Genomic DNA, 25,789 nt, shown 5'->3' with positions numbered 1-25,789 from the left:
AATTTTTATTGTGTGATAATTACTTTGCATGCTTGGCTGGTCCAAATTTATTGCACAATTAACCAATTAATCGTGGGATAACTACTTTGCACTTGTGGCTGATCTTACTTGGCAAATATGGCTGGTCTAAATTTATTGTGTGATTAATCAGTTAATTGAATAATATATGTAATGCGTAACTGGGGCCTTAGGCACATAAGTAATCTCCACTCATAGAGACTTTAGCTTGATACTGGATCACTGATTCCAGTAATAGTTGCTAGAATCAAGCTTTATATGTAATCAATCTTTTTTGGTATATCATGATTCTTAATAAATTACATCTTGATCAAAGCTAATATATTGACTACAGAGTAGTCTGTAAGACACTGCAAGACTTACTTCTTCAGTTTTGCTCTGAGATCTCCTTCAACAACTTCTTGTCTTCTTTCTTCAACTTGTAGGTTGACACTGGTGTCGATTTCACCATGTTGGTTAAAAGCCACACATTTGTACATTCCAGAATCAGTTTTTGTTGTGTCTTTTATTTCTAGTTTGGCTTCTTCTCCTTTCTGTTGGATACTTATGCGACCTCCCTGATTGAGTTGTCTCCATTTTCCCTTCATCCATTTTACATTTGGAATTGGATCACCTCCAACTTTAGCAATAAATGTAGCAACACTCTCTGTAGAAAAATGCAAAATCAAGAAATTAACCTTTTATGTATCTAAGACAACAGAACTTATTAGTAAACAACTAATTTAGAAGTACTGATGATGATGTATTTTTAGACTTATGCTCTTACTTTCTATAACTTTGATACTCTGAGGCTCTTGGATAAAGTAAAGCCTTCCATCCACTGCTACTTTCTTAGCTTCTGGTGCAGCTGTTGGTTTTTCTGGAAAACAGATTAAAGTAATTAAGGCAAATGGTTTGCTTAAATAGCTCATTTTGGAGCATAAGGCCCCTGTTCACTGCCCTGAATGAGAAGATCTACAATACCAGGATATATTTGTTGTGATATTTCCCATTTACCGAAACAGGAGAAAGAAATCCCAAGTAGTTTAATATGACTATTGTTAAAATTAAATTTTATTCTATAAAATGAATCCAGACACTGTGCGTCCATGCACCTGATTCTGTTATTCATTGCCAAAATGATCTCACTGAAGCCATTTTAATGTATGCAGATATAAATGGCACCAAAATCAGACCCTTAGCCCTTGCCTTAAGTTTAGTGTCCAAGGTGTGTATTTTGGTCCATAAATAAGATGCCTGACTTTCAAAACTGCTGATTGGTGATACTCAACAATGACTAATGACAATATCAAGGGGCTGTTTTGGCATTCTTTTTTTTGAAAAGACTGATGCTCTGACTGTAAAGCTCTAGGATCCTACAGTAAGGGGAAACTTACAAAGAAAGTCTCATTCCCACAGGACAACTTACAACTAGTGAGGAAGCAGATGGTTTGGGGGTATGATAGGCCAGCAGCAATCAACCTCTCTGCTACTTCTAAGCTGTGTAGGGAGCTGTTCTGTTCACTGTCTTATTTTTTGGTCAGCTCATTCTAGAGCTTGCTGTGGTTCCTACTGTCCTACAGGCATTGAGAACCCTACCTATTAATACTTCTTTTAGTAAGCTACCCTCCCACCTTCTTACCCATAAAGCTCGAATGTGCACCCTATCCCGTTGTCAGTTTGGCCTTGTCTTTAACTGTTCATTTAAATTCTAAACTATTACGGTAGAGATCTGTTATTTGTTTGATAATAAGTACCTACTTTTTAAAGTGTATATTTAGGCGCTATATTAATTATTTTAAAATGTAATGCATTCAAAGAGACAGTATTTCAGATTATATGATTCTATACAGGAATAAAAGGCACTTTTTGTATTGGATTACAAATAACAATTCACAGAAAACAAAATTACTGTCTATGTGATCACTATAGTTTTGTATTAAATTACCATTACATGTCCTAATTTTTCTATTTTACTTTACCTTTAACTGTCACTTTCGACTTGCAAGTGTCAGTTCCAACTACATTTGAAGCTTTGCATACATATTCGCCTGAATCAGCTTTTGCAACAGGTGAAACTTCCATAAGAGCCATTCCATTAAGAAAGCTAAAGCTGCATTTATCTGAAGCTCTTATTTCTCTCCCAGCCTTCTGCCACTGAATCTTAATTGGCTGTGAACCATGGACATGGCAGCTTAGCTGCAAGATATCACCTTCTTCTATCATTACTGGTTGAAGTGGTTGATCAAACACTGGAGGCTTTTTAGGTTCTGGAATTCAAATATTTTTCAGTAAATAATCAAGAAAGAGCAGTACGTTATGAATGTAAGGGAGAAAAACAAGAAATAAGTATATATCTTGATTTTAAAAAGAAAGTTATATCTGTAAGTAAGAGAATGATAACTTATGTAAGTTAATACATACAAATCAGATTTCTGAGAATCCGCTACTCAGATTTGGAAAATAAAATAAGTATGGAGGAGTACTTTCACAAAAAGCATACAGAGAGGGTGACTTAGATAGTACATCTTCTCTTAATACATTGCTAATGTATTTTCATGCATTCTTAAAAGATAATAAAACAACTAGAGCACTGCTGCAATTTTGCAAAAATTTCCTAAAACCTTGTGAAAGATCATATGTGCCATACAATGCAATTTTGGTTATTGATACCTATTTAGAAGAAGATGAATTTGTGTCAATCCACCAACATTAAAATGTAAAAAATGTTGCAGAGTAAAATTGCAGTATATGAAAAAAATGAGTAATGGTTTAATAGATAATATGAGGCTATTTTATACTACCAAAGGTATGTTTTAAATATATTAATTCATACATCACAACCAGATATAATTAGTTATACAATAAAAGATCTTAGAACAACATTGCTTGCTTTGATGGTTTAGCTCAGGGATCAGCAAACTGTGGCTCACAGGCTGGAACTAGCCTGTGAAGAGCTTGGGTTTGGCTTGGGAAGGCATGGGGGATCAGGAAGTATGCAGCTATGCCAGACCAGCCATCCCTTCCGCACCTCCCTCCTGCATGGCCCTCCCTGCTGCTCTCTCAGGCCTCTGTTTACCTTGCTGTAGAGCGGCCAGGTATCTACAGCAGGGGTAAACATAAGTGACTTGAGCTCTTTGGAGGGGGGCCAGAGATTTCCTATAGCAGTGGGCTAGGTCTCAAGCTCTGGCCCATGAGGGCAAAAGGTTGCCAGCCCATAGCTTAGCTCAATCTCATCCTGATTGAACATCAATGCAACACTATTGGAATAAATGCAAGAAAGCAAATTTACTGACATTACTCCAGGCAAAAGTGAATGAGCATGACATGTTTTAAGTATCTAGGGCTCACTAAAAGCTAGTCTTGGGTGAAGAGCACATGTAAGAATAATATAAAAGGCAAAATAACATGGAGAGGAGGGGTTCTGTTCATTCTGATACAACTTAAGCAGGTGAAATTCAGTTGCAAATAGGAGAAGAGAAGAATGGCATCTGCAAGAACCTAGAGCTCGTTCCTGGCATCAATTGGAGATACGTGCATACTAAGGCTACTACTAAGTTTAAGTGCCCTATTTAGCAGGGATAAAAGACTAACCCTATAGAACATAATGTGCAGAGAAATTGAAACACCCAGAGCTCCAGCTGAGATCACTTGGAAATGAAGGTGTTTGGTGCTGTTGACAGACCACTGTTCCTTGTCAAAGTAAAATATTTCTCTCCTTAAGAGAAGGCAACCCTGGGCTTGAACTATATCGCTGATTTATTATTTACAATAAGCATATATTAATAGCAGCAAGGTTTGTATAGTACTTTTTCATAGAAGAAAATAAGAAATCTACAGAGAATCAGCTACAGCTATTATCTTGAACTTATTTATTATTGTTTGAGCACAAATGTATGAAGGTTAGTAAAAAGGCAAGCTGACTTTTGCTAAGAATGATTTGATTAGCTATACAATTTGTATATGGCCTAGTAATACACTGACACAGAAAATTAACAACATAAACAGGAAAAACATGAAATTAACTAACCTTTAATTACAACAGAAGATGTACACAATATACTTCCCGCTTCATTGGACACTTTACAAGTATATAAGCCAGTGTCACCCTGACCTGTGTTCTTAATATGTAGTTGTAAGGTGTTGTTTTTGAATGATATTTCATAGTTAGCACTTGGATGGACTTCCTGATTGTTTTTGTACCAGGAAACTGTCATAGGCTGAGAACCAGACACCCGGCCCTCAAGTGTAAGGGCATTCCCTTCTGTTTCTTCAACTGTTTCAGATAGTTTCTTGGTAAAACTAGGTGGAATTTTGCGTTCTGTAAGAAATAAACATGCTATTCAAACTCTAAAACCAAATATTTCACATAAACAGGGTTTAGCTTTTTAGAGAAAATATGCTGAGAAGAATAACAGCATGCACCATGCTCTGTCAACAGAAGTGCTAGATTCATTTTTCTATTAAAAGAGAAATCACACTTGTGCTGCTTTAAGAAAAAAAAAAGCATTTGAAAAGTAATATCAAGATTTTAATTTAAAAAAGCAAGAAAGAGATTAGCTTATTTTATGAACTAATTAAAATCTATTTAACATCATAAGGCCTGTAAAGTTTCAGGAAAGTGTGAATTGAAGAAAATATCATATTTCATTCTCTCCATTTCATATAACTCTTGTCTTCCCTTCTCAAATCCCCCCACACTTTTTTTCAGAGACCCATGGATTCTTCCTGCTGAAAACTTTCAAGGCACATTTCAAAATCTACATATCTAAAACTTAGCCTGCAACTTATCTCACATCAATAAGACTAACTCCCTTTGAACTGAAATAAGTAGACATGCACACTGCACATGCATAAGTCAATACCTTTAATATTAAGTTGAGCTGTAGAAGAGTCCTTGCCAACCTCATTGCTGGCATAGCATGTATACTTTCCAGAATCTCCCTTGTCAACTCTGAGAATGGTCAAATGGGCTATGTTTTCTACATAACTGATCTGGTATTTTCCTCCAGTTCGTATCTCTTGGTTATCTTTTGCCCAAGTAACCCTAATTGGTTGTGATCCAGAAATGTGGCATTCAAAGTCAGCACTCTCTCCAACAATACCATCCACAGGTGCAACTGGAATGTCAAAGAATGGAGGAGTCTTCCCTTCTAAAGGTTGTGAAGAATAAACAAAATATTTACTTACAAAATCCTTTTCATTTTAAGGATATTGTTAAATAAATTTTACCATTTTAAATTCATGTGTATAGTAAAAATGTGTTAATAATCAACTAACCTGTAAGAATGAGCCTGGCACTAGAAGATGCAGTTCCAATAGCATTGGAAGCTGAACAAGTATACTGCCCAGCAAGACTCTTGTCAGTCTGCAAAATCTGGAGAGTTGCTACATTATTTACATAGGATGTTTGCACATTATAGCCCTCTCTTATAGGTGTACCATCTTTAGACCAAGATACTTCAATGGGTTCAGAGCCAGTTATGCCACAATCAAATGTAATTGGTAAGCCTACCATTTCATGAATATCTCTGAGTTTTCGTGTAAATGTAGGAGGAAGCTTACGCTCTGCAAGAAAAGAGGTGTGATACAATGAAGCCTTCTGGAAACTATTCACTATTGCTGTATCCTTCAATAAGCACTGCTTAAGACATGGTATTTTAGACTAGGTCAGATTTACAAGTTATGAGAAGATTACTCATTGGTTTGAATCAACACATGTACTATAACAAAGTAGGAGGCCAACAAAGGATTACATGCATTTTTACATCATATAGTTTGGAAGAAAGGAAATCTGAAGTTTGTGGAGAATTCATACAACTAATTTTATCTGTTACACACCTGCATTTCCATTCAGCCTGAAGAACCAATTAATGGTCTCACACTCCCAAGACTGGTAAAAGATAGGGGGAAAACTGAAGCAATGGCCTGAACTCATTTTGAGAGAGATCTGATCAACTAAGGAGTGGTGGTGGGAATGGACTTCCATACAGAGCTTTACTACTAGGAAGTCATCTGGAGGTTTCTTGTGCAGCATGGTCCCTAATGGTTTAGGGAAAAGCACAGAGTGCTCCTAAGAAAAAACTTTTTCTGACATAGCACAATAAGAAAATAATGTATTAAAATAAATTATTCACCTTGAACAGCAAGCAAAGCTGATGAAAAAGCCTCTCCAACACTGTTTTCTACTTTGCAAATATATTCCCCACCATCACTGCTATCCACTTGGCTGAAAATCAGAGTGGCAATTTGGTTCTTAAAATGCATTTTAGCTGTTGGAGTTGCCCTTAGTTTTGTATCTCCTTTGAACCATGAAACAATCATTTCAGGTGTTCCAGCCACTTGGCATTGTAAGGATGCAGAATCTCCCACTGTCACCTGAACTGGTTCCAAGGGTGCAACAAAATAAGGTGGTTCTAAAGAACAAACACAGATCATTAGTACCAAAAATAAAATATAACAAATAAAATAAAATTCTCATTGTTGGAATGATAACGCACCTAATACTGTTACTGCAGCTTGAGAATTGTCTTGTCCAGAATCATTTTCAATATGACAAGCATATTGTCCCTGATCTTCTATTTTGCTATTGGGAATTTCCAGTATGGCAGATGTTTCTGTAGTGGTAAGGCTGCATTTTTCAGATGGAGATATTTTTATGCCATTTTTCTTCCATGACACTCTGATTGGAGGAGTACCGCTATATGTACATTCCAGTATTAATGGCCTTCCTTTCTCTACACTGAAATCATTCAGTTTTTTCACAAATTTGGCTGGTTCTAAAATAAACAAGATAGTGGTATATGTTAAGGATAGGCCATGAGATTTTTTTTTCTTGTTTTTAAAGAAGCATTGGCAACTGCAATCTGAACAAACCTTTTACAAAAAGATGTGTTGTACAAGAAATCTTGCCAGCCTCATTAGTGACTAGGCAGGTATAATCTCCACTTTGGAGTGGATGAACATCAAACAGCTCCAGTTCTGCAATCGAATCTTCCAAGGTAATGTTGCATCTGTGTCCAGGTGTTAATTCCATGCTACCCCTAAACCATTTAACTTCCAGTGGTGGGGTGCCTTTTATGATACTTGTAAAAGTTATATTGTCCCCAGATAACACATTCAAGGGATCGGGTTTCTTCACAAAAGATGGAGGTTCTAGACACACATAACAGAAAGTCAGAATAAGCACCTCTGTACTTTATAAAGAGCAAATTTTTTTAACGTGCAAAATACCATTGGTTAAAAATATATAACAGAGTCAAGAATGCAAATTTTCTGCAAAGCAGTGATTTTCAATCTTGAAGGTCTGGCATGCTCTCAGTACTGACCTCTAACAGTTAAATATGCACTGCATTCATCAGATCCAGCTACATTAGTAGCTGTGCACAAGTAATTTCCAATATCAGATTCCTGAAGCACATTCACTTTCAAAGAGCAAGTATTGTCCGTAAGGGTAGCCTGATACTTGTCTCCACTGGTGATCTCATGTCCATCATGGAACCAGGAAACTGAAATAGGTGGTGACCCATACACTTTGCACTCCAGTACAGTGGATGAACCCAAGAGACCATGAGTTGCTTTCAGTTTTCTTGTGAAAGAAGGAGGTATAATACGATCTGCATAGGTTAAAGCAAAGATTGCAGTATTACTATCAAATTACTATTAGTATCTATCAAAACCAATGTACTTTCTTTTGGCACATCCACCTCAACTTGGGTAAATCCCAAGGAAACTTATAATTCACTCCTTGAGACCTGAGGTCTTGAGAAAAGACAGTAGTAGCCTGATGGTAGAACTTGACTTTGCCTCTTTTCAGAGTTCCCTTTTTTCTTTAATTTTGGTAATACTTATCACAGGGAAAACAACCATGTTGCACCATTTGGCTTAAGACACATGCAGACCCATGTGATGAAACTGAATCTTGACAACACTTCCTGCCTTTTCAGCGATGGAGAAAGGCAATGCAGGATTCACCTACCCAACCCATAGTGATCACATCAGCACATACCAACTGAAAAAGACTCCAATGACCATGTCAATGAGTCATCCAAAGGCAGCAGTTGTTTGATATGACATCAAAGGAAACAGCATTTTGTCTAAATTCCTCTTATTACAAATGGTAGCATCAAATATAACTCAAAAGTTAACCAACTAACCTGAAACATGCACTGAAGCTGTGCAGCTGCTTTTGCCAACACTGTTTTTCACCTCAAAAGTGTACTCCCCACTGTCTTCTAATCCTGCATTGAGAATCTTAAGCCCAGACACTTTGTTGAAGAAACTAATTTTGTGTTTGTGGTCAGTTGAAAGCTCATTTCCATCCTTAAACCACCTAGCTGTAAGCTCTGGTGTGCCATCAACTGTGCATTCTAGAGTACAAGAGTCTCCAGCTGTGACTTTTATTGGTCCAGGTTTCTCTACAATAACTGCAGGTTCTGAAATGAGATGCATATCACAGTCACATTTTAATCTAGTTATCATAAATTGTTGATAGTATAATATTTAAAAATGTGTCTCTACGTAGGGTATGTTTTGTCCCCTTGTTACAAACCTAGAACAGAGAGACTGGCAAAACACTCCTGAACTCCAGCCTCGTTTTTGATCTGACAGGTGTATTTTCCGGTATTGACTGGTTCTGCATTTCCAATCTGTAGAGTTGTAATGTTGTCTGAATAAGAAATCCAGAGATTTTCACTTTCTCTAATGATTTCCCCTTTGTCTTTCAGCCACAGAACAGAAATGGGTTGGGCTCCTTCTATTGTAGCCTGCAGTTCAATTGATTCCCCAACAATAGCAGTGACATCACTGAGCTTCTTCACAAAGGCTGGTGGTGCTATTGAACGGAAGACAGTTGACAGTAAAAAACGTAAGAAGCGGAAGAATCAAGAGAGGGTGATAAGAACAACAGGATGCTAAGAATATAACAACACATAAATCATCGTACAAACCTTTTAGAGTTATAGAGCAAACACACGTGTCACTTCCCACATCATTTACAGCTTTACAGTGATATTCACCGACATCTGCAGTATCCACGTTCAGAATGTGAATACTAGCCTGGTAGTTCTCAGACATGATCTTGTACTTTTTGCTACTTCTAATTTCTCTTTTGTCTTTATACCATGAAATCTGGAATGGAGGAGTGCCCTGCAGCTCACATTCCAGGTGAACATCAGAACCTCTCAGAGACTGAACTGGATGGGGTTTCTTGCTGAAAACAGGAGGTGCTACAAAATAAGAAGTTTAAATTTCTGTTATTTCAGTTCAGGATACTCAAGGAAAAAAACATGCAAATGGGTTTAGGTTTGATCAGCAAGGAAGAGTAAAGACATGATTCACAGCAATAGATGGCTTCTTTGCCACAGAACACTGATATGATGCCCTACTTTCTCAGAAGGCAGTATGGGCCTCTGAAAAATAAAAGAGTAATTCAGCATTCTGACCTTTCACTTTGAGTAAGGTACTGCTGCTTGCACTTCCTGCTGCATTCTGAGCTTCACAAACATAGTCTCCACTGTCTTCAACACTGAGATTGTGCATTTCAATGACTGCCACCGAATCAACAAAGGACATTCTATATTTTTCACTGGGATGGATTACAATCTCATCTTTGTACCAGGTCACTTTGATTTCTGGAGAGCCTCCTATTTTGCATTCATATCTTGAAGAATCATGTTGTTTCACAACTCTGGAGGAGTCTAGTTTCTTTACAAATCTTGGTGGTTCTATAAAACCAAAACAAAAAGGAGTAACAAGATGGTACAAGAATATAGTGTACAAATTCATTAAAATTATGGAAGCAATTAAATAATTAACCAAAACTGATTGCTTCTGGGAGATACAGATATCTATCAACACTGGCCAAAACGGTCTTTGACAAGAATGAACACAGAACATAGAAAACAAACAAAAACAGACTTTAGTATGTCTTTGCCAATTCTATTACATATGTATGAACACCATTATGTCAGTAATAAAAAAGTGTAACAGAAGACCAGAGTCCAAAAAGTTTAGCCAACAATATGAGCAAGAAGAGTATTTATAGTGAAAGGCACAGCAACTGAACCAGATCTTTACATTCTATTACTAACTGATATAATCAATATATGTATGTTGATTGGCAAATCCAAATAGATGTAAGTGTAAGGAACAAGATTATTATTGTTCACATACTCATACTACAGGCTAAGGTAATAAACAACATAATTTGGAAATTTTTGCTCATGAGAAGATACACGATATGGCTGATATTACCGAAACTTGGTAGTTTGGATCCTATGACTGTGACTTAAAATAGATGGTTAAAAATGTTTCCTAAGAATTTAAAGGGGTGGTGGTAAGGAATTTAACATCAAAGACACCATTACCCATGGTTCAGAATCACAAGATTATTTATGGATTAAAATTCTAACTAATAAAACTAAAGATGAGGTACTGGTGGGCATGTATTACAACCGCTCACTAGGGCAAACTTTATTTAATAGTTTCTAAAAATAAAAGATTATTATTATTTAACAATGAAAGTCCTTCACCCACACAAAATACCTCAGTGTCAGCCTCATTCGGACAAACAAAGAAGAACTAATCAGGGAGCTAAAAGTTAGTGGTTGCCTACTAATCCTGATCTAGTTGCATTTACTTTCTGTAAACAGACTATTGCAGCAAATAGGAATACAGGGACTTTAAAATAGACAAATCTCCAGTGTTTAAAGGAAATGTAAATATAACTGATTGCAAACATTTAATTGAAAATGGGAAATGTTAACAATAACAGAAAACAAAACTGGAAATTGTTCAAGGACATTCTCATGGATGTCTAAAAAACAATTAGTTCACAAAAAAATAAAAAGTTATGCAGGGGAAAAAATCCTAATTAAAAGGAAATTAAAAAGCAAAATGAAACTTTTAGCAAAGATAAATTGGCAAAAGGGGATGCAAATATCAATTAATATAGAAGTTAGAAAAGTAGGTAACTGATGAGGGAAGCTAAATGAAGCAATGAAACATTAAAGACCAGTAGGATTAAAGACAATAACAAGATATTTTCTAAATGTGTAGGGGACATAAGTAACTCTAGGGAAGTTTTAGATCTATTGCTAGATGGAAATAATAAGCAGTGATGCAGAAAAGGCAGAAAAAATATTCAATAGATATCTCTGCTCTTTATTTAAAGCAAAGCAGTAGGATCAACATATTATGGATGGAATAAAAAATGTATCACCTGTAACATCTGGGAGGCAGCAGCCATTAAAATGAAATATTTTCAAGTCAGGAAGATGAGATAACTTTTAACTAAAAACTATCTAAGGAGCTGTCTGAACTACAGTTGTTCATTTTAACAGAAGTTGGAATGTTGGTCAAACTCCAAAGGACAGGGCAACTACCAACATAATTCCAATATTAAAAAGGGCAAAAAAAGGGGTGAGCAAGGCAGCAATTGTTAGTCTGGAATTGATTCTGGGCAAAGTAATGGGACTAGTAATTCAGGACTCTGTCAACAAAGAATCAAAGGCTAAAGAGTTTGATTGTTAGTTTAGAGACAATAGTAGGCAGAGAATCACAGCGAGAACATTTCTTGGTCCAGTATGATTCAATAATGTTATCAATAATCTCATGTATAATATAAAGTCTACCCTGTAAAAGTCTGCAGATGACACAGATTGGTAAAACAGTCAATAATGGGGACTGTTTACTGTTGCATATTTATATGAATCATTTGGTGAAATGGTAAAAAGTCAACAGGATGCACTATAATATAGCCAAACACAAGGTAGTACATTTTAGAAGAAAGAACGCAGACATATCAATTGCAGATTCTTCTTTCCTGTTAAGAGAAGGATTTAATAGTCAAGATAAATAACCACCTCAACTTAAGATCTCAGTGCAATGCCATGGCTAAGAAATAGAGAAGTAATTTAGCCTTTCTCTGTTCACAATACCAATAAGACACTGTTAGAATGTTGTGCCTTGTATGACCATGCTTCAACAAGGATGTGGATATAATGCAGAGAGGCTAAAGTTGGACCAGAGACATGATCTGGAGGTTTGAAAACATACCTGAAGATGAGAGGCTTGAAGAGTCCAGTCAGACTAACTTACTAAAGAAAAGATTGAGGCATGATTGGTTGAAGCTGAGTTACCCACAGAAAAGATCTGATAGAGGGTAACTTTGTTTTAGTCTTGCAGACAGTGACATAGAATAATTCAGTGGATACCACCTGCAGTTTGACAAATTTAATCTTGAAGCAAGATACAATTTCCTTGCAGAAAATGTAATGAAATAGTGGGACAGTTTTAGAAGGAGAGTTTTAAAATTAGACCCTCCCTTTGAGTTTTAAAATTAGACTAGATCTTTCTAAAAGATATGCTTTAGATCCAGCTTCTGGTAAAAATTCTAGGGGAACCTGTGTTTACAGAAGGTCATGATCTTTGTTGCCCCTTTCACATAAGAATCTATTAATGCACAGAAAAGTAAATGTGAGTTATAAAGCCTGTCTATTGATTTTTGTACACACCAGCAATACAATACATATGAAAAAACATAAGCTAAAAAAAATTGTTGGAGGTACAGCCATTTTTCATGGCACTTCTTTCAGTAAATAAAAATACAGAACATGTTCTCTTTACATGGAGTAAGGCATTAGTAAGGAACACTACCACACTAAGGCCAAGATTCAAAATTGCAATGAAGCTCTTGCCAGACTGTGGGGTGTTCCACTGGATGCTTGTTCACTTGTTGGGATGACTCCTGGGATTAAATGTAGGCATGTTCATGTATTTGCCACATAAGAGAAGTAATATTCAGGAAAGATTATTATTCATTTCTTGTTTTCTGGTCCCCAAGGCATATTACAAATCAAGATAATATTGCAGTGAACTAATTTGCTTCTCCTGATGAAGATCACTGCCAGGCACTTAAAGAATGTTGTACAAATCAATTTACAACCAGATATGTATTCAGTAGATTGTTTCTAGTTTCAAGATTCTTAGTAAATAAATATTTAGCAGTAGGACCTCAACTTCTCTTTACCAGAAAACAAATCCCACTGTGAAGACTGTGCCTTTTAAGAAGCAGATTTCATGCTCATCCTGTTAAAGATGGATGGGAACGACACATCCGGAACAACTGTAAATTAACCCAAGGTCCCCGCCTACATTAAGGAAATCACCAGCAGGTACTGGTGTAGTTTACACCACTGTAGCTTAAGCCGGTCATAACTCTGGTAGAGTTATGTAAATTGAAAGATCCACTTCCTATGCAGTTAAGGAGAGCGTTGGTGGAATAAATGTTTGTAACCATGGCTGCTTGCTGTCAGCACCTCCAATTTTTGTTTCTAGGAGGTGCTCAGTGTGTGTCAAGTTATTTTGCCTGTAGGAGGGTAAAATGAGTCTCAATCCAACCCTAAAATAAATGGCTGCATGCTAAAGTAGGTGCTGTTGAAACCCTAATGAGTATATCAGAGAAGACAGATCCCGTTTAACAGCAGCCAGGGGAAAGGAAAGGTCTCATTTTCAGTCTGCTTTGCACCCTTTTGGGAGAGCCAGGCTCCGATCTGCCTGGCTGCCTTTGGTTTGAAACAGTCAAAAGCTGGGCAAGAGAAAGAAAAGTCTCTGCATGTTTAAATACCTTGTACACTCAGCTGAGCAGCACAAGAGTCCTTGCCCACGCTGTTGCTCGCAGTGCAGGTGTAGAGGCCTGCGTCCCCTTTGCCAACCTTTAGGACGGTGAGGCTGGCCGTGCTTTCCACCAGCGTTATCTTGTAGTTGCCTCCAGGCCGGATTTCTCTATTCTCCTTTGCCCAAGTGACTTTCATCGGCGCTGAGCCAGTGATGTGACATTTGAAGGATCCGCTTGCCCCAAGAGCCACGTCAATCGGGACAGGCTTTACATCAAAGAAAGGAGGTCTCAGGTGCTCTATAAATGGAAGGGAATGTCAAAGAACTCCTGCCTCTGCTGCCCTCATCCCTTGGCTACCCTTACCTCAAACCAAGGGACCTCCCCCCTGCCTCTGTCCCACTTTCAAGGAGGAAGGATTTGGGCAGCTACAGACCTGTGAGGAGCAGCTTGGCACTGGAAGAGGCGCTCCCCAGAGCATTTTGAGCGGTGCATGTGTACAGGCCGCAGTGAGCCATGGCTGTCTGCAAGATCTGGAGAGTGGCTACGTTATTGAAGAAGGTGCTCTGTGTGTTCTCGTCATCACTTAGCACCGCCCCATCCTTGGACCAGAACACCTCCAGGGGCTCCGAACCAGTGATACGGCTGTCAAATGTAACTGGAGAGCCCACAGTCTCCTGGATGTCTTTGAGCTTCCTTGAGAAAGTAGGTGGGAGTTTGCGTTCTGTGGGGGAGGAAAGGAGGAAGACATCAGCACGGGGGAGACCAGATGTCTTAAGAAAGAGCAACTGCTGCCTCTAGAGAGCCAGGCAGTGGGAGGCAAAGGGTCACCTTTGACAGTGAGCTGTGCCATGGAAGAAGCAGAGCCCACGCTGTTCTCTGCTTTGCAGAGGTATTCGCCAATGTCGACTGGCTCCACCTGCACGAATGTCAGCGTTGCCACATTATTCCTCAAGTGCATTTTGCAGGCAGGCGTGGACCTCAGCTTTGTGTCTCCCTTGTACCAGGATACCCTGATGTCTGGTGCCCCGGCAACCTGGCACTGGAAAGTGGCCGCCTCGCCAACCTTCACCTCCATGCTCTCCAGGGGCGCCACAAAGTAAGGTGGGTCTAGGACACAAAGGACCGCAATCAGCACCACAAAGAGCCAGCACCTCATAGCTAGTCCTAGCAGGGGAGGGAGCTTGGGGAGCAGGGAAGAGCCACATACCTAAGACAGAGACCAGCCCTTGGCACCTGTCCTGCCCAGCCTCATTGGTCACCTCACAGCTGTATTGCCCCTCATCCTCTTTGGTGCTATTCAGGATCTCCAGGATGCCAGACTTGTCGGTGGCAGTGATGCTGCACCGTGGGGACTGTGCGATCTGCACGCCATCCTTCTTCCATGTTACTGCGATGGGAGGGCTGCCAGTATACGTGCTCTCCAGCATAATGGCCTTCCCCTGCTCCACGCTGAAATCGCTCAGTTTCTTCACAAAGGCCGCAGGCTCTGCAGCAACAGAGAAAGCATGAGCCCCAGGGCAGGGGCAGGGCAGGGATAGGGGCCAGAGCATTGGGCGGCAGCAGTGGGGACCAACCTTTGACAAAGAGATGTGTGGTGCAGGATGCACTTCCCGCCTCATTGCTGACCACACAGGTGTAATCGCCACTCTGCGCTGGGGCCATGTTGTACAGGTCCAGCTGTGCAACCGTGTCCTCCAAAGAGATGTCACACATCTCGTCGGGCACCAGCTCCCTGACGCCTCTGAACCAGGTCACTTTGAATGGGGCCGTGCCTCGGATGTGGCTTGTGAAGGTCACACTCACCCCAGGGACAACTTCCAAGGGATCAGGGGTCTTGGTGAAAGAGGGGGGTTCTGGGTTTGTGGGAAGAAGGTAAGACACGCACACAAAAACACACACAGAGATGGTCAGTTGTGAAGATCGCAAGCTGGGATTAGGTCCAAAGAAGCATGGAAAACACTTTGCCAAGAATGAAAGAGCAAGGGGTGCAGGCAGCATTTTGCCCAGGTGGGCAGTACCTGGCTGCTTGGCCCTGACCTGCAGGTGGGGGAGGGTATCTGGCTACCTGGTACTGACCTTGCTGGTGGGGCACCTGGATGCCTGGCACTGACCTGGGGGGGGGGGGTACCTGGATGCCTGGTACTGACCTTGCAGGTGGTGGGAGGGGTCCTGGCTGCCTGGCACTGACCTTTTTTGGGGGGGTACCTGGCTGCTTGGGGGTGGGGGGAGGGTACCTGGCTGCCTGGTACTGAGCTTTATTTTGGGGGGGGGGGGGGAAGTACCTGGCTGTCTGGCACTGACCTTGCAGGTGGGGGGGGAGACTTGGCTGCCTGGCACTGACCTTGCACAGTCAAGAAGGCGCTGCACTCATCAGATCCCGCAACGTTTGCCGCGACACAAGTGTACGGGCCCGTGTCTGAGGGCTCCAGGTGGTTGAGTTTCAGGGCGCAGATATTGTCGGAAAAGGAGATCTCATGTTTCTCTCCGCTCACGAGCTCGGTGCCGTCCTGGAACCAGCCCACGGAGATGGGCGGCGTGCCCGAGACCTTGCACTCCAGCAGCGCGGAGGAGCCCAAGACGCCGCGCGTTTCCTTTAACTTCCTCGTGAAAGAAGGAGGCACGAGGCGATCTAGGGCAGGGAAAGGTAAGAGCACTCGTGGGTTTTTATACGTCTTTGCTTCTGGGTTGGGAGGGGGGGGTCAAGGAGAGGAGGTTTTAAAGAGCCGAGCCCGCCGACTCACCTGAGACATCCACGGAAGAGGTGCAGCTGCTCTCGCCCACCTCGTTGTGCACCTCGAAGGTGTAGAGCCCCGAGTCCCCGGCGCCCGCCGACAGCACCCGCAGCGTGGACACGTTGTTGAAGAAGCTGATCTGATACTTGCGGTCGGTCCTGAGCTCGCGCCCGTCCTTCAGCCACCGGGTGAAAAGCTCCGGGGTCCCCCCCACCTTGCACTCCAGGCTGAAGGGGTTGCCCCCCATGACTGTCATGGGCTCAGGCTTCTCTAAAATGATTGCCGGCTCTGCAAGAAGAAGGGGCAGGGAAAGGAAGTATGACCGCCTGGCGGTGAGACCCAGAGGACGGGAAGCCTGGAAGGCAAGAGCCCCGGGGTGCTCCCCTACTGACCTAGCACTTGCAAGAAAGCAGAGCACTCCCGCATGCCGGCGTCGTTCTTGATCTGGCAGATGTACTTCCCGGAGTGGACCCCCTCGGCGCTTTCGATCTCCAGCGTGGCCACGTTGTCCGCGAAGAACATCTGGACCGTGTCGCTTTCTCGAATGATGTCGCCCTTGTCCTTGAGCCACAGCACGGAAATGGGCGGGGAGCCCTCCACCACCGCCTCCAAGGCCGCGGGCTCCCCGACGAAGATCGCGGTGTCACTGAGCTTGCTCACGAAGCGGGGAGGCTCTGGGGAGGGACAGAGGCAGTCAGCGGGGAAGAGAGGCAACTCGCGGGGTCAAGACAAGAAGGCGCCGCGGAGACCTCCGGAAAGAGAGAGCCACAAACCTTTGAATCGCACCGGACAAGCGCAAGTGTCGCTCCCCACCTCGTTCATGGCTTTGCACTGATACTCCCCCGTGTCCTGAGCCTCCAGGCTGAGGATGTGCAGGCTGGCATTGAAGTGCTTGGCTGTCACCTTGAACTTCTTGCTGCTTCTGACTTGCCGCCGGTCCTTGAACCAGGCTACCTCGAAGGGCGGCGTGCCCGAGATCTCGCAGTGGAGGACAACGTCAGCTCCTTTCAGTGTGTCCACGGGGCTAGGGGCCTTGCTAAAAACGGGAGGCTCTATAAAAAAAGAATCGCATCAGAGCCCGTGAGAGTGAGCCCCGGGCCGGGCTGCTGCCGATCAACGAGATGTCGAGAAAGTCGAGCCAGCAGGTATGCTCGTAAAGCCATATTTAGCCGCCTAAAACGGGATCTAGCCTTCAAAAGTGCTGAGCACCTGCCGTTCCCATCGGGGTTAGGATCTCTCTAGGGCTATAAATTCCCAGGTTGGACATTTGAGCCAGATGCCAACGGCTTGAATCGGGGACAGCAGGGCGTGCCCTGGCCCCAGTCTTTGCCCCTCCGGAGCCCAGCGCCGCCCGCCGATCCGTCCTCGTCCCTCGCTGCCCCTCCCGCGGCTGCCGGACTTCACCGCCCCGCTCCGCCCGTCCTCAGCCCGCCCCCGCTCTGCTATTCCGGGCCCCTGCTCCCGCGCCCGGTATTTCCTCCCCTCCCCTCCCCGCCTATCCTACCCATTTGTCCCGTCCCTTCATCTGTTGTCACTAGACTAAGCTTTGAAGGCTCAGCTGTCTCCTCCCAAGACGTCTGGCCAGCACCCAGTACCAGGAGCCCCTGGCTGGGCTCTCTAAGGATGGCCATGGGGAGCCCCGGCTGCGCCTGGCGGGCTCTTACTCCCCTAGTTTTGCTACGGACATGAGTGGAAAAGTCACGGAGCCACGAGGGCGGAGCGGGGCTGAGTCTAGAGATGAAACTGGCCGCTTGGACTGAAGAGATCGCTTAGGTAAGATCGCAAGGGAATGAGGAGGGAGGTGAAGCAGCGGCTCCTAACCTTTCACTGTGAGCGCAGTACTGCAGCTGGCGGTACCGATAGGGTTGTGGGCTTCACAAATGTAATCGCCGCTGTCTTCGACGCCGGCGTCAAGAATAGCAAGCACGGCCACGCCGTCCGCGAGGGACGCTCTCAGTTTGTCGCTGGGGTGGATTTCATGATCGTTCCTGTACCACACTACTCTGATTTCCGGCGAGCCACTTATTTTGCACTCCAGCTGAACTGAATCACCCTGTTTCACGAATCTTGAAGCTTCTAGTTTCTTCACAAACTTGGGAGGTTCTGTGAAAGGAAACGAGTTGGTAAAGGACAGTGTTTAGTTTTCCTCTGTCAGCATGGCTGGGACCAATAAGAATCCTTGAGAGCACAAGAAATGAGTAAGGGAAATCACTTGTGTGGATGCCATGGCTACAAGCCTCAACTCAGTTTTCCCATAGGTGACAGAATATAGAGGGGGGAAGATAATGCAAACAACCCCTAGAGTGAGAGTCTGTCCTCATCTACACGGATGGGAAACACCCCGCTAAAGTTAGTAATTCCCAACCACGAACGAAATGTTGGGTGAAATCCCCGCCCCATTGAAGTCAAAGGGAGTTTTGTCATTAACTTTAGTCGGACTAAAATTTCATTCCTAGTGCTAATTGGAGGGGGGGAGGGGGGAGGGGAGAGGGCACGCTTCAAAAGATTCGAAATATTTTACACTGGATATTAAGCATACACCTGGAACATTCTTGTAAATCTCTATACATTGTCAACCTTAACATATGCAGGTTTGAGCGGGGTAAAGAACCAGAATTGGTCATATTCCAAATTGGTTCACCAATTCATAATCCGCAACGAAAATACCCATTAAGGTTGAAGAATGTTTGGCGGCATTTTGCTGCCCTAAAAATATAAAGTAAAAACAAGCACGATTTGCTATTTTGCTGTTTTTCGACAGTAAAATTACTATATTAAATTATCACCATAGTCTGGTTTAACATGCGAACAACGATCAAAGAATGGCATAAATCTTAAGCAAGGAACATGGGAAGTAATGTATAGGTCCATCTCTAGTGCATATACTTGCAAGGGGAACTAGGAGACAGTGTCCCTTTACATTTTTGCACATTCTTTCACACTGCAGCATGAAGAAGTAAAAAAAAATATTTAATATGTATAATATCAACGGGTTAACGTTAGCAGTTGGGTAAACTCCCTTAGATATAGCTCCAAAGTGAAAGGATATAACGAACTTTTCAAATAAAAAAGAGAGAGATCCCTTACTTTGCCTCAAAGAAAACAAATTAGTGCGGACTGCTCCATGTCAATACCTTTAACACTAAGTTGGGCTGAGCAAAAATCTTTCCCAACTTCGTTAGTGGCTTGGCAGGTATACTGGCCAGAGTCTCCTTTGCTTGCTCTCAGGACTCTCAAGTGGGCGGTGTTTGCTACAAATGTAATGTTATAGTTTCCTCCAGTTCGGATCTCTTTGCCGTCTTTAACCCAGGTAACCTGTATGGGTTGGGCTCCAGTAACATGACATTCAAAATCAGCACTTTCCCCGACGGGAACATCTATGGGTGTAGGTTTTATATCAAAGACGGGAGCTTGCTTGGGTTCTAGAAATGAAGCAGAACAGTAGAGTGCTGATTGCTCATGACAAGATGCACTAAACGCGGCAGATATCAGTTCAGGCACAAAGAGGAAAGAAGTGGGCTATGCATTAAGGAGAAAAAGATTCAGTAGGGGACGAACCTGTGACTGTGAGCCTAGCACTAGAGGTAGCGGTTCCAACAGGATTAGTAGCCGTGCAAGAGTATTGCCCGGTGTAATTCATCTCGGTTTGCGCCAGTTGAAGAGTTGCTACGTTATCTACGAACGAGGTCTGCACGTTGTGATCGTCTGTTAGCGGGACACCATCTTTATACCAACTCAGAGTAATAGGCTCTGAACCGTTTAGACGACAAGTAAATTTAACGGCAAAGCCAACAGTTTGTTCCATGTCTTTTAATTTCCTGACAAATGAAGGTGGAAGTTTGCGCTCTGTAAGAAAACAAGCACATTAAAATGTGTTTCCCCTGGTATTTATCTGGTAAAGCTATACATGAAAGAAAGAGCTGTAACAAGTCGTTCTCAACAAGCTAAAATGAAAATATCACCTTGAATTGTTAAGACAGCCTTTGTAGATGCAGTTCCTACGCTGTTCTCGGCTCTGCAGACATATTCTCCACTGTCATTTCTATCTACTTTATTAAAAATGAGTGTGGCGACATTGTCTTTAAAGAATATTTTGTACTCAGGAGTGGATCTCAATTTTGTATCTCCTTTATACCAAGACACTGTAATCTCTGGTGTTCCAGCAATTTGGCATTGCAAACTCGTATAATCTCCAACTGATACCTCAAGGGGTTTCAAGTGCGTGACGAAATAAGGAGGTTCTAAGAAAAGAAAACCCAAACCGAATCGTTAGAATCCGTAAGGCAACCGGACCTGAGAAGATGCTTTCTGACAAGGACGATGAAGAGAAATAAACCAACATGGTCACACACCTAGTGTAGACACCAGGGCTTCACAGATATCCCTGCCCGCCTCGTTCTCCACATGGCAGCTGTATTCTCCCTCGTCATCTTTGCTGCTGTTAAGAATTTCTAGAATACAAGATTTTTCCGTGGTGGTGATGCTGCACCTTTCAGACTGAGATATAGCGCGCCCATTCTTCTTCCATGTCACTGAGATTGGCAGGCTACCAGTGTAGGTGCTTTCCAAAATGATGGATTTCCCCGGCTCCACACACTGATCACTCAGCTTTTTCACAAAGATGGCTGGTTCTAATGGTCAGCAAGAAGAAAAAAAAATCAATATTGAGTTTCAATGTACAAAAGTATGGCTATGTTACAGTAAGAAGAGAAACTGGGATAAGTACAAACCTTTTACTGAAAGACGGGTTGTACAGGATGCCCTGCCTGCCTCGTTTGTCACTAAGCAAGTATATTCTCCACTCTGGAGTGGGTCTAGATCAAACAACTCCAGTTCTGAAACCGAATCCTCAAAATAGATGTTACACTTGTCCCCTGGCACGAGTTCATTGGCCCCTCTGAACCAGTGCACCTTAAATGGAGGGGTCCCTCTCATAACACTGGTAAAGGTAACACTCGTGCCTGGCAGGACGTCCACAGCTTCGGGTTCCTTCACGAAAGAGGGCGGCTCTAAACACACGTGGGGAAAAAGAACAAGTTAATATCACTGAAGCCTGGCACTTACATGTACGGCTGGAAAATGAAGAGCAAAGAATTTACATCCCAATGAATGCTTTTCCCAAAATACACTCAGAAAAGAACAGAGATGTCCAAGCAAGAGAGACGGTTACACGGAAGACCTGTGCAAAGAAGGAGCTGAGCACCCTGTACTGACCTTGCACGGTCATCACAGCTCTGCACTCGTCGGACCCAGCCACATTGACAGCTTTGCACGTGTACGTCCCCGTATCTGATGAGCTCAGTGAACTGACTTCCAAAACGCAGACGTTATCTGAAAACGTGATCTGGTGCTTTTCTCCACTTGCTACCTTATTTCTATCGTGAAACCAGGCAACTGAAATAGGAGGCGACCCAGATACTTTGCACTCCAGAAGCACAGAGGAGCCCAGTACGCCAAAGGTTTCTTTCAGTTTTCTTGTGAAAGAAGGCGGAATAATGCGATCTGTGTAAGAAAAATGTAAGAAATCCACAGTGGTTTAAAAGGGAGGTAAGCTGCCTAAAGAAAACCTTGGTGAAAGACGGAAGACAAACGACCCAACCAACCTAGGACGTCAACTGAGGCCGTGCAGCTGCTTTTGCCAACGTCGTTCTGCACCGCGAAGGTGTATAGCCCGCTGTCTTCCTTCTCGGAATCGAGGATCTTAAGGGTAGATACTTTGTTGTGGAAGGTGATTCTGTATTTGTGGCTGCTTGTCAGCTCCTTTCCGTCCTTAAACCAGCCCACCGAAAGCTCGGGCGTGCCGGCCACCTTGCATTCCAGAGTACAGGCATCCCCTACAGTAACCTGCATGGGCTCTGCCTTCTCCACAATGACTGCAGGCTCTGGAAGGACAGACAGCCTAGGTGAACCACCCAAATTACTCACTGGGATACCACGATAGCACAAACATATTAATTGCATCGCAGTTTATTTGAGCTGTGGTTTTAGAGAACTACCTTTCTCCACCCTTTGCTCCCCCCACCCCTCTATTAGAGGCATTATTGGACAGAGATTATTGTTACTATTATTGTTGTTGTTGTTACTGCTCTCTATTTCTACAGCACAGTAAGGTTCCTATCGTGGCAGGAAACGTTGGGCACTATCCTCATTTAAATAACTAGCCCTAGAGAGTGACAGTGGGAAAAAAACCCTGATCAGACCTTTTACACTTCCCCTCTCAGCATCCACCCTCTGCCACTGCGACACAGGATATTGGGCAAGATGGACCTACGGTCTGAGCCAGGGAATGGCAGTTTTTATGAGAAAGTACTAATCCTCTCGGTCTAAACATTATTTGGAAGAGGCCACACTTTCCTTAAGAGGTTTCACAGTGTGGTCTTTCTCTGGGAGCTCTCTCAGTGCCAAACTGATCCAAGCCCTGCATTTCTATGACGGAGAAGCTGTTGTCTGCTCACAATGCGGGAGGGATAAAACTCCCTCCCCACTTCACATCCGTTTTGAAATCAGTCTCCAGCATAAAGAAAGAAAACGGTGAGCTGACGCCTCGTCTCACCTAAGCCCCTGAATACAACTCAGCTCACTTACAAAAACTGCAGGCGTCCCGCAGCTGAGATACCAACCTAGCACTGTGAGGGTGGCCATGCACTCCCGCGTCCCCGCATCGTTTCTGGTCTGACAGATATACTTCCCAGCACTGCTGGGCTCCGCACTTGCGAGCTGCAGAGTGGCAACATTGTTCACAAATGTAATCCTAGTGTTTTCGCTTTCTCTAATGATGTCTTCCTTGTCTTTAAGCCACTGAACCGAAATGGGTTGAGAGCCCTCCACTTTGGCTTGTAATTCTACCGGTTCACCGACCACAACCGTGAGACTGTTGATTTTCGTCACGAACTTGGGGGGTTCTGAAGAGGAGAGAGGGACTTGTGATATGAAGCTCTCCAGTGTCCGCCTAAGGCGCCATCAGTACGGGGGCAGTGCCCTCCTGCTTACCTTTCAGCCTCACAGTGCACAGGCAAGTGTCACTGCCGACGTCGTTCTGAGCCTTGCACTGGTACTCGCCGATGTCTGCAGCCTCCACGCCCAGGATGTGCACGCTGGCGTTGTAATTCTTGGCTGTAACCTTGTACTTTTTACTAGTGCGGATTTGTCGCCTGTCTTTGTACCAGGTGACATCAAAGGGCGGCGTCCCGGAAATTTCACATTCGAGACTAACCTCAGTCCCTTTGAGCGAGTCCACTGGAGAGGGCTTCCTGCTGAAAACGGGGGGCTCTACAAGGGAAAGAAAGCAGTCGGCATCCGGCTCGCTCCCAGCGCAAACAAACACCCGGAGACGGTTCCTGCAGCAAAGCGAGCGGGGAAACCCGTGGGCTTCTCGGTGCCTCTGTCTGTTCTGGAGATGGTGGAGCAAGACAACGCCGGTGTTCACAGCGAAGCCGCGCAGAGGGATCAGCCCCGTAGCAGACTAAGGGTGACTCCCATTTGCACATCAAGCAGTGCAAAACCGTAAGTGACCGGATTTATGTTCTTGTGCCCAGCGATTGGGTTGGAGATTAGAAAAAAAACTTTCTCACTAGGAGGGTGGTGAAGCACTGGAACAAGTTACCTAGAGAGGGGGTGGAATCTCCATCCTTGGAGGTCTTTAAGGCCCGGCTTGCCAAAGCCCTGGCTGGAATGATCTAGTTGGGGATTGTCCTGCTTTGAGCAGGGGGTTGGACTAGATGACCTCCTGAGGTCCCTTCCAACCCTAATTTCCTATGATTCTATGATTCAGCTCCATGAGGCAGCAGGTAGCAGGAGCACTGTCAAAAATATCATAGCTCAAGCTTTAGGAAAAGCCTCCGCATCCAGTAAGGGTGAATTAGATTAGAAAAACCTGCTTAGTAGCCTGGGAGGCCACTAGGCAGAGTGGCTTAACACTGGGGCGGGGAGAAGAAAGATAGCTCCGAATTAAGAAATAAGCAGCGCGTATGTCTGAGAGATCCGAAAAATTAATGGATTGCTCGATTAAAAAAAAAAAAATAATCAAAGGAAAGAGCGATTGCTAACCTTTCACCACAACTTTGGTGCTGCAGCTTGCTCTGCCAGCAGGATTGTGAGCTTCACATATGTAATCGCCACTGTCTTCAGTGCTGAGATGGTTCATTTCAATCACAGCCACGGAGTCAATGAATGACATCCTGAATTTTTCACTGGCAATAATCTCGTGGTCATTTCGGAACCACACCACTTTGATCTCTGGAGAGCCGCTTATTTTGCATTCAAGCCGGGCGGAGTCACCCTGCTTTACTACTTTTGACGCTTCTAATTTCTTGACAAACTTGGGGGGTTCTATGAAACCAAAGAAAATGGAGATAAAGAAGGTGGCAATGCAGTGATTTCTGAATTAATATGGGGGGGGGGGAGAAAAAATGAAACAAATCTAGGTACGGATGAAAGAGGTATGGCAAAGCTTAAGAGTCTCCACAATTAGGAGCACAGCAAAAAAATTCGCTTGTAAATATTTACAAGAATTAGTTGGGCTTGATCAAAGACTGACAAAACGGAGGAACACAAGACGGGAACGTCTGCACACCTGTTACCATCAGAGTTGTAGTGCAAGAATCACTACCAACGTCATTGGAGACATGGCAAGTATAATGGCCACTCTTTGCAACATCCACTGAGTACAGGTTTAAGAAACCCGTTGACCCTTCTACCCCCAGGAAACAATTAGGGCCAGGTACAAGTTCCAAGTCTTCTTTAAACCATTTTATTGTAAACGGCGGCGTCCCTTTCAGCACAGCTTTAAATTCCACCACGGAGTCGGGGATGGCTTGCTGGCTTGCGGGTTTTACTAGGAAGCTTGGTGGCTCTATATTTTTTTAAAGGGAAAAAACAGATTTAGTTAAATCCTTTGCAGAGGAGACGGCTGAAGATGAAGCAAAGAAAGCAATCGATGAAAATAAAAGTGTAGAGCACTTCATAAAGAAAAGGAAACCGCGGATAAAGAAAATGTGCTATTATTCAAAGACGTGAAGATTGTAATTAATTGTTAAAGATTTACGTATTTTCCCAGCCGCTTGGTTAGCTAAGAAGAAGCCGTAAAGAGTTTCAAACCTTTCACAGTCAGGACCGCACTGCAGGAGTCACTGCCCGCCACGTTAGACACGCTGCACGTGTAATTGGCGGTGTCCTCCAGCCCCAGATTAACGATTTCCAGCGACACAGTGTTCTCGTGGCACTGGCTTCGGTGTTTTGCGCTATCAGTTATCTCCTTCCCATCTTTGTACCACTTGGCAGCAATGGGGAGTGAGCCGGAAACTTTGCACTCCATGTGGACTGATGATCCCACCACGTTATCTTTTTTCATTAATTTTTTAGTAAACGACGGAGGGATTGATTGATCTGCCCAACAAGAATTGCAAAACACATCAGTCAGCTTCCCGTGCTCCCTTCGCAGACA

General features: G+C 43.3%; 1 protein-coding gene across 1 annotated transcript in view; it reads right to left on the bottom strand.

Annotated features, from left to right (window-relative positions):
• Positions 1-25,789, bottom strand: part of TTN (titin) — a 281,827-nt gene that overhangs the window by 176,268 nt on the left and 79,770 nt on the right. The window contains exons 64-99 of the mRNA XM_059726268.1: positions 25,444-25,731; positions 24,920-25,198; positions 24,394-24,675; positions 23,338-23,616; positions 22,968-23,249; positions 21,951-22,229; positions 21,562-21,849; positions 21,078-21,356; positions 20,700-20,978; positions 20,310-20,588; positions 19,906-20,193; positions 19,482-19,769; positions 18,169-18,450; positions 17,121-17,399; positions 16,740-17,021; positions 16,357-16,635; positions 15,957-16,244; positions 15,190-15,468; positions 14,823-15,101; positions 14,444-14,722; positions 14,049-14,336; positions 13,625-13,912; positions 9,441-9,722; positions 8,946-9,224; positions 8,549-8,830; positions 8,154-8,432; positions 7,326-7,613; positions 6,874-7,152; positions 6,498-6,776; positions 6,135-6,413; positions 5,278-5,565; positions 4,863-5,150; positions 4,028-4,318; positions 1,980-2,267; positions 785-877; positions 382-664 (exon numbers count right to left, since the gene is read on the bottom strand). Coding sequence (XP_059582251.1) covers positions 382-664; positions 785-877; positions 1,980-2,267; positions 4,028-4,318; positions 4,863-5,150; positions 5,278-5,565; positions 6,135-6,413; positions 6,498-6,776; positions 6,874-7,152; positions 7,326-7,613; positions 8,154-8,432; positions 8,549-8,830; positions 8,946-9,224; positions 9,441-9,722; positions 13,625-13,912; positions 14,049-14,336; positions 14,444-14,722; positions 14,823-15,101; positions 15,190-15,468; positions 15,957-16,244; positions 16,357-16,635; positions 16,740-17,021; positions 17,121-17,399; positions 18,169-18,450; positions 19,482-19,769; positions 19,906-20,193; positions 20,310-20,588; positions 20,700-20,978; positions 21,078-21,356; positions 21,562-21,849; positions 21,951-22,229; positions 22,968-23,249; positions 23,338-23,616; positions 24,394-24,675; positions 24,920-25,198; positions 25,444-25,731 — 9,991 coding nt within the window. The remainder of the gene's footprint in view (positions 1-381; positions 665-784; positions 878-1,979; positions 2,268-4,027; positions 4,319-4,862; positions 5,151-5,277; positions 5,566-6,134; positions 6,414-6,497; positions 6,777-6,873; positions 7,153-7,325; positions 7,614-8,153; positions 8,433-8,548; positions 8,831-8,945; positions 9,225-9,440; positions 9,723-13,624; positions 13,913-14,048; positions 14,337-14,443; positions 14,723-14,822; positions 15,102-15,189; positions 15,469-15,956; positions 16,245-16,356; positions 16,636-16,739; positions 17,022-17,120; positions 17,400-18,168; positions 18,451-19,481; positions 19,770-19,905; positions 20,194-20,309; positions 20,589-20,699; positions 20,979-21,077; positions 21,357-21,561; positions 21,850-21,950; positions 22,230-22,967; positions 23,250-23,337; positions 23,617-24,393; positions 24,676-24,919; positions 25,199-25,443; positions 25,732-25,789) is intronic.

This window comes from Alligator mississippiensis, chromosome 4 (assembly GCF_030867095.1).
Source record: "Alligator mississippiensis isolate rAllMis1 chromosome 4, rAllMis1, whole genome shotgun sequence".
In the NCBI taxonomy this organism is placed as follows: Eukaryota; Metazoa; Chordata; order Crocodylia; family Alligatoridae; genus Alligator; species Alligator mississippiensis.
Note: the sequence above shows the minus strand (reverse complement) of the source record. Positions and strands in the feature narration are given on the sequence as shown.